The 12,199-nt window shown below is 40.6% G+C and overlaps 1 protein-coding gene across 3 annotated transcripts; it reads left to right on the top strand.

The window, feature by feature from the left end:
* Positions 1-1,278: 1,278 nt before the first annotated feature.
* LOC118565517 lies at positions 1,279-10,195 on the top strand. 3 transcript variants are annotated; one of them, XM_036145936.1, is made up of 6 exons: positions 1,279-1,730; positions 1,860-2,172; positions 5,867-6,875; positions 7,193-7,354; positions 7,748-7,840; positions 9,509-10,195. In XM_036145936.1, the coding sequence occupies exons 1-3, from the start codon at positions 1,644-1,646 to the stop codon at positions 6,391-6,393; spliced, it is 927 nt and encodes a 308-aa protein (XP_036001829.1). In that variant the 5' UTR covers positions 1,279-1,643; the 3' UTR covers positions 6,394-6,875; positions 7,193-7,354; positions 7,748-7,840; positions 9,509-10,195. The 3 variants fall into 3 exon arrangements, with proteins under 3 accessions (XP_036001829.1, XP_036001828.1, XP_036001827.1); XM_036145935.1 differs by having other exon boundaries at positions 5,867-6,894; positions 6,991-7,354; XM_036145934.1 differs by having other exon boundaries at positions 5,867-7,354.
* The last annotated feature ends 2,004 nt before the right edge of the window (positions 10,196-12,199 follow it).

Here is a 12,199-nt window from a genome sequence, read left to right as displayed (position 1 = left end):
GCAATGACTGAAACAAATTTAGACTTAAGAAGGTTTATTGAAAAGGTTGGATCTGGATGGATCTTTCAGTGGATCAAAGGTCTTGTGGGTTCTGCCGGAAAAGATGGAGAGGATGGTGAATAACTTGAGCTTGGTACTGTGAAGATGTTGTTTGGAAAAAGGATTTACTGAGGTGGTGGCTTGGGTTTGGTCCAGGTGAGGGGTGCTGTGCAGACGTCTGGGTTTTTGGTCCAGGTCCTGGTCCCTCCTCGGTTGGAGGGTGGACAGGCAGGCGAGCGCAGGCAGGAGGGCTAACTGAGTTACAGTTGGTTCCAGTTCGGTTCTTGAAACTGTTTCCAGGCTGATCTCTGACGAAGGTGAAGCAAGGCTTCCAGGCTTGGTGCGGATGATCGAGGTTCTAGGGCAAAAGATTCAGGGTAAGAATCAGGGTAAGACAAGGTATCTAGTTGGAACACAGAAAACACTTGGCTTTGGTTTGTACCTCGCTAAAGCGCAAACAAACTCACACCCTCCTCCTGGTTCCAGCTCCTTTATAAAGGGTGGTAATCAGCTCAGATGTGTCACACCTGCACTCAAAAAAGCCAGATTGGGTGTGTGCTAAATCAATCTAACTGTGATGTGTTGGTTTTACTATATATAGTCATGTTTTGTGGTTGAACATCATTAAGTAATGCTATTTTAACATGATGTGGAATAAGTTAACATTTACTAAATTCAATTATGCTGACAGAACCAAATGCTTATTGGGTAAGATATCAAGTGACGTGTACAACTCCCGAACAGAAGGTGGCAGTAGTGTGCAAGCAGGGAGTGCATTAACAAACTCGACTTCCAGAAAGTGCAGAAGAAGGGAGAGCAACAAACGCGGGTAAACAGACAAGTTTGGTAAACAGACAAGGTAAGGTAAATCATTTACCATCCATGGTCTGCGCCACTGTGCAGCCATGGCTGCACAGTGCAGCAGTGGGTAGTGCTGTTGCCTTGCAGCAAGAAGGTCCTGGGTTCGAGTACACCCCTGGGTCTTTCTGCATGGAGTTTGCATGTTCTCCATGTGCATGTGTGGGTTCTCTCCGGGTACTCCGGCTTCCTCCCACAGTCCAAAAACATGACTGTTAGGTTAATTGGCTTCTCCAAATTGTCCTTAGGCGTGAGTGTGTGTGTGAATGGTTGTTTGTCCTGTTTGTCTCTCTGTGTTGCCCTGCGACAGACTGGCGACCTGTCCAGGGTCTACCCCGCCTCTCACCCATTGAACGTTGGAGATAGGCACCAGCACCCCCCGCGACCCCATGAGGGATTAAGCGGTTTGGAAAATGGATGGATGGATGGGTCTTAAAAAAATAAACCACTGCACAAAAATCTCACTTTGTTGTCCGCTCTATGATTTTGAATGATAATTTCGTCACTGAGAGTTTTGTAAAGTGATATATGTGCTTATCATCATATTAGCATTAGCAGAGCATGGTTAACACACGCTTCTGTTGGTTACACGGTTGAAACAATGATAAACTAGATGTCTGCTTTCACTTAAATACCTAAAAAACAGTGCGTAAGCATGTCACTTATTGAATTCAGCACAGTCTATTACCATATACTATACAAATATTGAATTTCAAGGGAAACAACCCTGTCATTTTTCCCTCTTCATGCAGGCCTTCAAGTTTTCCGGCATTTTCAGTGTGCGGCAATTGCGGGCGGGGATTTTGTTTTGTGAGGGCAGAGTTGATAGAACGGTAAGTCGATGTTTTTTTCCTGCTCGGCGTTCATGGCGTCATCGGCCGTTTGTAATCACCGTCCAGGAATCGGTATATTTTGCCAATCGGTAGCTACAAAATAACTGTGTACATACCTGACGGGAGCAGGCCGGCGGGAGCAGGCCGGCGGGACTGCGCGCTTTGGTGGCAGAGGCAGGCGAGCGACGCCAGAGGCGCCTTCGTTGGGTGACAGGGACCCAGACCACGGGGTCGAGCCGGGCTCGGGCGAGGCCCACGGGAGGCACCGGGCGTCGGGGGAATGGAGGGGAGAGACGATACGCCCCGGCGGCCGCGCGGCACGGCAGACCGCCCGGCCCGCACCCACCCGCAAGCGGAGGTGTACGGAAACGGAAGGCCAGCGCGTCGCGCGGAGCGGAACGCTCGCCCTCCCCAACCGCGGGCCGACGTCCGTGTCCCGCAGGTCAGGATGTTTTTTCGGGTTGAACTGTTGTGATGGCCGACGGCACATGTGTACCCAGCGCACACATTTCTCCTTGGCAGTCTTGAATTTTGGGAAATTAATGAGGAAAACATCCTTCATATGCGGCCTATCAGCGTACCTCTAGTCGCTGTTGCACGTTCCATAACAACAATGTTTAAAAACCATGGTTAGGAGACGTCTTAGACTTGGAAAAAGCAGTTGTTTTACCGAGTAAAGCCAAGGGTAACGTACAGCTCTTTTACAGCGAAAGAGCGGAGGACAACGCAAGTTTGTCCTACCGCGTACCACGTCATATGACGTCACGTTCTAAAAATAGCTCGCTCGCGGAATGCAATTGACGACATTTAGTTGTCCATTGTGCACTTGTAGTAGTCTGTCTTCTGAGAGAGATTTTTTTCTCCCATTTAGCCATTAATTTTAAGAGCCATGAAACTGTTGCCTGTGTTTTCAGGGATTGTAATTACAAAACAAATATCTACGGAACATATAATTCTCACAAAAACAGGAAACACAACCCCCATATGCTAAATGATTTCAAACCAGGCATAGTGAGTATAGCTGGGGTTTATTAAGAGTGTCTGACAATGTGGAACCGGATGCACTTAACTCAGATGAATCTGCAATGGAAATAAACAGTGCTTTTTCAAGTGAAGATGTAGATTTAAGTAAGACTATGTCTGACACAATTCCGCAAAATTTAGCTGCAGCTTTATTCAGACTTGAACATTTTGCTTATGTACCAGCCACAGTTTATTGAGGAACTGCACAATTTGTTTAGCACAGGCACGATGGCCTTCTCTGTAAACATAAGATTTACTCAGGAAACATCGTTCCACATTTGATCATTTGTCAATGACAACTGAAGTAGTCACAGCCCTCTCAGTCTCTCACCCCTTACTTCAAGCTATAGGTGAGGGTGGCTGTTTGAGCACATCATACCTCCGCAACAAGTTTTACAGAGAGAACTTTAATGTCATTGAGCCTGTTGAATACATGCTTAATGAAAAGGAAAATAAAAGTTGCCAGTATATGCCTATACTTAAGAGTTTGCAACAACTTTTAAATAGGAAGGATGTTATGGATAAGATCATTGAGAACCACAGAGCCTATCAGAGTAATGGAATAACTCGAGAATGTCATACTTATAAGTCATTTCAGGATGGTTCTCACTTTAAGAAAAACAGTTTCCTTTCAGGGGATGGTTTGAGAATTTTGATAACGTTGTACGTATTTGACTTCTCGAAGAAAACACGAGCTCTGTGGAATCTACTGGACTCTAAGTAATTTGCCTCCAGGATCACATTCAGCAATTTCCTCTATTTACTTAGCGGTCTTGAGCAAATCTGATGATATGAAGAAGTATGGTTATGACCAAGTCTTGCTACTACTTGTTACTACTGCAACATTTAAAAACCCTTGAGCATGATGGAATTTTTGTTCCTTTGCTTGGTAGTTGTGTTAAAGACACAGTTCAGTTTGTTCTTGCTGATAACCTTGGTGCTCACAGTATTGCAGGTTTTAATGAAAGCTTCAGTACAGGGCACATATGCCGATTCTGCACTGCAACACGGAAAGAGATTCAAACAAAAGATGTGAGATCAGGTTCATTCATTCTAAGAACCAAAATGCTACATGAAACACATGTGAACTCTGCCCAGAAGGATGGTTTTAGCTGTTTTGGGGTCAAAAGGCAGTGTGTATTCACTAAAAACCTTGCTCACTTTGATGTTCTCTCAGGTTATCCCCCTGATATCATGCATGATGTGTTTGAGGGTATTGTGACTGTGGAGCTTGCACAGGGCTTGTCATTGTTAATAGCCAAGAAATATTTTAGTCTTGAGCATCTTAACAAGTCGATCCTTGGTTTTCCGTACAAGTGGTCAGATAAGAGAAACAAACCCCATGCCCTGGGCCCTGCTAAGATTTCTCCCATTCATCATTGGGCATCTTGTGCCAAAGAGTGACGAGGCTTGGCAAATTCTACTGGATTTAAAACATATTGTGGAGCTTTTGGTAGCTCCAACACATACTGAGGAATCCATAGCTTACCTTGAGTGCAAAATTTCAGAGCATCGTGAAGGATACCAACAACTCTTTCCTGATATGCAGCTTCTACCCAAGCATCATTACTTGGAACACTATCATGTACTCATCAGGAAGTTTGGTCCTCTTGTTTATCTCTGGACCATGCGATTTGAGGCCAAGCATAGCGTTTTTAAGCAGGTCATTCGACATTCAAACTGCTTCAAAAATGTGCCCCTCACGCTGGCTGTCAAGCACCAACTGCTGATTTCATATCACATGAAAGCATCAAGTTTTAAAAAAAACTGCTTTTGAAATCACAAGTGTATCAATTGTTCCTGTTGATCTTCTAAAAAAAGAAATAATGGAGAACATTGAACAGATGTTTCCTGGCACAAGAGAGGGACACATGACTACATGTGTGACAACCAACGGTGTACTTTTCAGAAAGGACATGATTGTAGCTCATAGGTCTACCAGTTGGCTACCTGAGTTCGGACAGATAAAGCACATTTTTCTTATACAAGAGAGATTGGTTTTTGTGGTTAAGAGACTTTCTGCGTTGTATAGTGAGCACCACAGAGCCTTTGAGCTTGTGCCATGTCCAAAAAAAGAGACAGATCTCCTTGAGTTTAATAATCTGGCAGATGACTACCCTCTGGCAGACTACTTTGTTGGATCTCTAAGAATGGTGACACTCAAAAGACACATTAGTATTTAGGGTGTGCTGACATTACAATTTACATGTCAATAAACATAATTTGTGTCCGGCACTACCAGTCAAATTCTTTTGCACAATTTCTCATTCAAGTTAATTATTTTAAAGAAAATGATAGAGTTAAGTTTAATAACCCCTTTATCCTGGAAGGAAAACCAACACAAACACAAGTTTAGACTCTTCCATCAGAATGAGGGCAGAAGGGCCAGAAACGTCAGGCTTGTTCCATCACAGTCTCGGATCCATCTGCCCTGTCTTTCTGCCTTTATTGTCACACATCAAATGGGGGTCAGGAGGATTTAATCACAGTCTTGAGTTTAAAACAATGGGGGTTGGAAAACAAAGAAGGGAGCAAGTTTTGTTGTGATGATCAATCACCAGCTTCATGCACAGCTGGATAAGGGAGACATTCCTTATCTGGGAAAATGATTTATTCTCCTTTATCTAAGGTTAAAAACAACAGAACCTTCCTGAAAGCAAACTCTTAAAACAAACCAAATGCCTGTAGTTAGATAAAAATGATTACATTTACATTTTTCTAACATAAAATTAAGTGTATTCAAAAACGGAAGTAACGACAATTAATTAGGTTTGACATTCAAGATGGCAATCTGCTTTTCTATTTGCATCTGTTTTCAAGATGCATTTCTTTCATCTTAGTTAAAATTGGATCATATATTCTCTCCTTTTACCGTGTTTTAACAGGGGGCAATTTTTTTTGTTTTTGTAGGTCCCATTTCATATTTTAGCTGTTCGTTGACTGATTAATGGATATACAGTATTTACATCTCATTTCTGAAAAAAATATCTGTTTTAATTGCATCATTACAAAGTAATTGAAATGTTTAATTGCTTTTTCCATGATTTGCCATACTAAATAAGTGATGCATTTAATTTTTTTCCTGTTTTTGATTTTTTTCTTCTGATTTTCAGAGTGGTTGGAACTCCCTGCTTCCGTGAAGCTCATAATTGTACAAGGGGAAAACAATTTCCAAAAGCTGATTTTACAGAATGGGCTTCCAGCGACTTTTCCTGAACATGTTGAGCACATTAAGCAGTGTGGAGTACAGTCTGACTTCAGGGTTCAGTTCATGGATGCTGATTTTGACAATGAATTTACCAACTTGACTTCTATATCAGAGATCGTGGACAAAAGTACCATAAAGCTAATTTTTGATTCTGGCCAGATTAGTGACACTCCAACCCCCCTTACTCAGCTTCTTCTACATCTCGCTGTGGTGAAGACTCATCACTTTCAAGTGGCTCAGTTGACAAAGACATTTTGTCATCTCCTGATTCTGCAGCCTCAAGATCGTCTGGATGGCCTATTGTTTTTGCTGTTTCCCGATTCCCGTATGATTGTGAGCTGCAGCTGGAAAAAGCCAATGCCGCATTCAAAGCAACTGCAACTTTGCTCGACCCTGACATCAGATTTAAAACTGCTATTCTTGACAGTTTAGCTGAAGCAATTGTGCTGTACAAAGTTTACCCCACTGATAGTGAATTCGAAGAGGCAGCAGAAGCCCTTGTAACAGCTCATCCTTGTTTGAGAGAACCAGGCTCTACCACTGGATATGTTGGCTGGAAAGTTAGTTTGAAATATAAACTTGTCAACTACAGAAGGAAGCTCAAGCGGCTTGGGTGCCCAGAGGTCGAATTAAATTCCTTAACAAATAAACCTACAGACAAAAGCAGTCCTGCTTACGGTGTGAAGAAGCCCAGGAAAGCTGAGGTGAATTACTGTCCCTCCTACCCATCAGGGGACTCTGCAGAGACACTTGAAAAGATAAGAGAGGTCCTCATTTCAGAAGCAAAGAAAAGGAACAATGAGGACACTGGCAGCAATGATGGCTAAACCTTTTCTCATAGAAGGCAAGAAGTTATTCGATACACCCATGATTGCAGTTTTTAATCATGGCCAGCTCTCTTCAGTGTACGGGAGGTAACTAAATAAACAATGAGTATGTACATATTTTAAATTCAAAGATAGTTTGGAAATATTTTTTTGCTTACTTCTCCCTTGTGCTAATTGGTGTTGTATGATATTTTGTTTCAAGCCTGATTAGCCACCTTCTCAAGTTACAACGTAAGGATTGTGCTTCTGTTGAATGAGAAAAATAGATAAATGTGTAGGTGGCAATCAAAAAAAAATTCCAAACGATTTTTCAAAGATTTGGTGGAAAATTGCAATTTTTAAACTAATTGGTTGTTTCTATACATTGATGGTTAAATTTCTCTTTTCCAATTTCTTGTGCCAAGTTATGTGTTGAGTTCAAGTTCAAGAGGATAACATCAATCGGTTTGCTGCCAAACTTCTTCTCCGAGCTGGATGCTCAATCATCAAAACTGCCCAAGGTCTTTGGCAAGAAGGGTGGTGACCTGGGAAGAAAGATCAAGAGCATCCTGATTCCCCTGACCCAGGTAAAAACTAAGGACAAACTACCAAATGCATCGCTGTAATGTTGACATTTTAGGATGATATGTCATGGGGAGAAGATAGAAATAAGAGATTTTGGAAAAAGGGGAAACCTTCTCACTGTGAAACATTATTTGATTGTGATTCTAGCTTTAGGTGGACTTGACAAAGTTAACTAAAATAACCTCCCTTGATTGAGTAACAAGTGGCTTCTTTCATTGCATTTTTTGAAGTAGCTTGACCATCAGTTAAAGATAAAGATAAAATGGGTTTACATTTGGAAGAAAAGTATGTTTATATTGTTTAATGTAGCATTAATTGTGTGACATTTAGTCTCCCAGTTGGTTAAACAAGTTTTCCTCATGTTTTTGTTTCCTTTGTGTGGACCGCATATTCAGACTGACAACATTGATGTGAAAAGAGAGTGCATCCTCAAGGCACTGTCTGTCTACCTGAATGAAGACCCTGAGAAAGTAGTGAAAGAACGCATGGTATGTAATTTAGCTTTTATGCTCTAGTCCTTTTGGTTTTGTTCACATTGATGAACTCAAATTCAAAGATCTAAAACTTTTTCCACACACACAATATTCCCATTTCCCTCAAATATTGTTCACAAACCAGTCTAAATATGTGATAGTGAGCCCTCCTCTTAGCTGAGATCTTGATTAGTGCACAGGTGTGCCTTAGACTGCCCACAACAAAAGGCCACTCTGAAAGGTGCAGTTTTATCACACAGCACAATGCCACAGATGTCGCAAGATTTGAGGGAGTGTGCAATTGGTATGCTGACAGCAGGAATGTCAACCAGAGCTGTTGCTTGTGTATTGAATGTTCATTTCTCTACCATAAGCTGTCTCCAAAAGTCTTTCAGAAAATTTGGCAGTACATCACAACCAGCCTCACAAAAACAGACCATGTGTAACCACACCAGCCCAGGACCTCCACATCCAGCATGTTCACCTCCAAGATCGTCTGAGACCAGCCACTCGGACAGCTGCTGAAACAATCAGTTTACATACCCAAAGAATTTCTGCACAAACTGTCAGAAACCGTCTCAGGGAAGCTGATCTGCATGCTCGTCGTCCTCATCGGGGTCTCCACCTGACTCCAGTTCGTGGTCGTAAGCGACTTGGGTGGGCAAATGCTCACGTTCGCTGGTGTCTGGCACGTTGGACAGGTGTTCTCTTCACGGATGAATCCTGGTTTACACTGATCAGGGCAGATGGCAGACAAGCGTGTGTGACGTTGTGTGGGTGAGTGGTTTTCTAATGTCAATGTTGTGGATCGAGTGGCCCATGGTGGTGGTGTGGTTATGGTATGGGCAGGCGTCTGTTATGGACGAAGAGCACAGGTGCATTTTATTGATGGAATTTTGAATGCACAGATATACCGTGACGAGATCCTGAGGCCCATTGTTGTGCCATACATCGAAGAACATCACCTCATATTGCAGCTATAATAAACGGCCCCATGTTGCAAGGATCTGTACACAATTTGTGGAAGCTGAAAACGTCCCAGTTCTTGCATGGCCTGCATACTCACCAGACATGTCACCCATTGAGCATGTTTGGGATGCTCTGGATCGGCGTATACGACATGTACCAGATCCTGCCAATATCCAGCAACTTCACACACCCATTGAAGAGGAGTGGACCAACATTCCACAGGCCACAATTGACAACCTGATCAACTCCATGTGAAGGAGATGTATTGCACTGCGTGAGGCAAATGGTGGTCACACCAGATATTGAATAGTTTTGAGTCCCCAGACCCCCCTCCCACCATAAAACAAAACTGCACCTTTCAGAGTGGCCTTTTATTGTGGGCAGTCTAAGGCACACCTGTGCACTAATCATGGTGTCTAATCAGCATCTCAGCAAAGAGGATGGCTCACTATCACAGATTTAGACTGGTGTTTGAGCAATATTTGAGGGAAATGGTGATATTGTGTATGTGGAAAAAGTTTTAGATCTTTAAGTCCATCTCAAAAAATGGGAGCAAAACCAGAAGTGTTGAGTTTATATTTTTACATCTTACAAAAGACAATGCAGTTATATGTCACACATTATTAAATAGCTGTTTTGCATTAGTCATTTGTCCCTTGAAGCAAAAAAAAGGAAAAACAATTAATATAATATTTATGTTTTATTTTTTTTCAGGACTCTGATGTTGACAATGCTCAAGTTGAAATGGAGACTGTCTTTGGAATATTAGTGACTCGCAGAGAAGGTGCAGAGCCTGAAGATGGTCCGGAGGATGTGAGCATCATTTTGGAGGGGGTAGATGTCCTCAAGGAGTTGGGTAATGTAGCAGTTGCAATGCTGTTTGCTTTAGTTTATGCACTCAATCTCAGCTACCCCCCCCCCCCCCCCGAGTGGAAATACACTTTCGAAGCTCTGCAGAAACTCATTATGGGGCTTGATGGACAGAGGTTGTCTAAGAAAATCCAAGTGCTGAAAACCCTACTTGCTCGTTAATATTTTGTAGGGTAACAGTTAGGGGACTTTAACTTTGAAAGTATCCTAGAGTCCATGTTGGGAAGGCAGGTGGGGAGCCGTTCAGTAATTAATGGTGTTTTAAAATTTTTGTGTTTTATGTTTGAATGCTCCCAATGGTTGCCAAAATGCAAATCCTTCTGTTCTTGGTAATATATTTCTGTGCTAAACCATTTACACCATAAGTAGAGGTCTCTACAGAAACATTTTCAGAATTGTGTTTATTTAGTTTTTTTTCAAATTCATGGATGTAAAAGAATGCAGTTTTATTTTTTATTGTATTTATTTTGTAAAGTCAAATGTTTTTCTTTGTTTGCCTCTTCATGGGCAATAAAGTTCAATTTCAAGGAATCCAGTTTGCTGTTAGGTGTTTTTCCATGCCTCACCCCCGTCGGGGGTGTCACAAACTAGGTTAACAAATTTTTACATTGCTTAAAACAAATAGAGATGTCAGAATTTACTTATTGAATTATTGATTTTCATACGACTGAAATGACTCTCAACTATGATTGTCAAGCGCTACAGTCTTGTTGGATCAGCACAATTAATTAGTTTTGTATCACTTTAAAATATATTTGTACCTACCCCATTAAATTATGTCACCTAGACTTTAATTTAAACATGGATAAATATGTTGAACTAACCTTAAAAAGTAATGTTGGAGTTACTCTTTGTGATTAACGGCAATGCCAGATTTGATTATTCAGCATGTTTAAATTAATTTCACTCAACAAAATTGTCCTTTCCCAAATGAGCATGTAATAATTGGGTGGAAATACTTTGCATAACTTTTGTATGTTCACCCAACAAATGATTATTATGTTGCACTTACCTCTTGTAATTGAGTAATGGTAACACCAACACTTTATGTTGAACCAGCAAATTTAAATTTATGTCAATTAAAAAAACAAATCTTGCTAAATTAGCATATTATGATTGGGTGGAAATACTTTCAATAAATTTCGTATGTTCACCCAACAAATTATTATAATGATGGACTTACCCCTTGTAAATAAGTAATGGTAACACCAACATTTTATGTTGAACCAGCAAATTTAAATTTATGTCAATTACAAAAAAATCTTGCTAAATTAGCATATTATCATTGGGTGGAAATACTTTCCATAATTTTTTTTGTTCACCCAAAAAATTATTTTTTTCAGTGTGCCCGTCCAGCACTGCAGCCTGCACCTAGACCACAGAGTATGACATGATCACGTATTAGACTTTTTGACATCAAACTTTTTAATAATAATAGCAGTAGTTTTATTGATATAACAGCTCTTTACAGGTATTTTTCTGTATTCTAACAGATGTACCTCCAAAGAAGAAAGCAAAAAAGAGCAACAAGAAAGAATCACGCCTAGGTCAATTAGTCATCTTTTATTTACATTCTCCCATTTTAAATAGGCAGTACAGTTATTTTATGGATATTTGCGATGACGTATATCACTTAAGTAAGCTTTATATTTATATTTTCTTTTATAGAGAACAAATCTAGTTCAATGTGCATTGTTTTGTTACAATGAGAATTTAAAATAGTGACAGCACAAAGTAATAATGATGGATTTACAAAAGGAGACAAACAAACCCAAATATTTAAAAATAAATTATGATTTATTTAACAGCATAACTTTTATGAAAAAAATAGTTATAAATATTTGTTTATAAATCCAATATATGATAGTGATAACAAGGATTATATATAGATATTGTCATAAAAAAAGTTAGTTTGACAATATAAACCTACATACAAAATCTTTACTGATTAATTCATGTTTACATTTTGTCTAAAAGTATGGGTGTTCTCAGATCCCATACACCAGGGGTTCCCAAACTTTTTTAGCCGCGCACCCCCTTCCATGTGCCCCGCCGGGTTAACGCACCCCCAAGATTTATGTATGTATGTATGTATGTATGTATGTATGTATGTATGTATGTATGTATGTATGTATGTATGTATGTATGTATAAATAAAACGGTTGCAGTTACAACTCAAACGTCGTAACAACGCTTCTAAATCTGAGTATGACGCACAATTTCACACCGCAAAATACAAACACAAAGCAGTTTAATTTTTGTCCGATGACGAGCGAGCGAGCGAGAGAGAAAGAACTGGTAAAGCAGCACAGAGTAACAATAAGTCCAGCGCTCCATAAAGATGTTATTAATCAGAGAAATCTTTCTGATTGTTTCACAGTGGTTACCTTCAGCAGGTAAACACGCCCACGGCAACACACCTGGGTTCACCCAGCCCGTTTCTGTCTGAATATGCGCAAAAACTGCCTCTTTAAAATGAACCGCACGGTGCAGTCCGCGCCTTTCTGAATCGCAATGAGAAGTATTACACACATA

Source organism: Fundulus heteroclitus, chromosome 13 (genome assembly GCF_011125445.2).
Source record: "Fundulus heteroclitus isolate FHET01 chromosome 13, MU-UCD_Fhet_4.1, whole genome shotgun sequence".
NCBI lineage: Eukaryota > Metazoa > Chordata > Actinopteri > Cyprinodontiformes > Fundulidae > Fundulus > Fundulus heteroclitus.
This window is presented reverse-complemented; position numbering and strand designations above follow the sequence as displayed.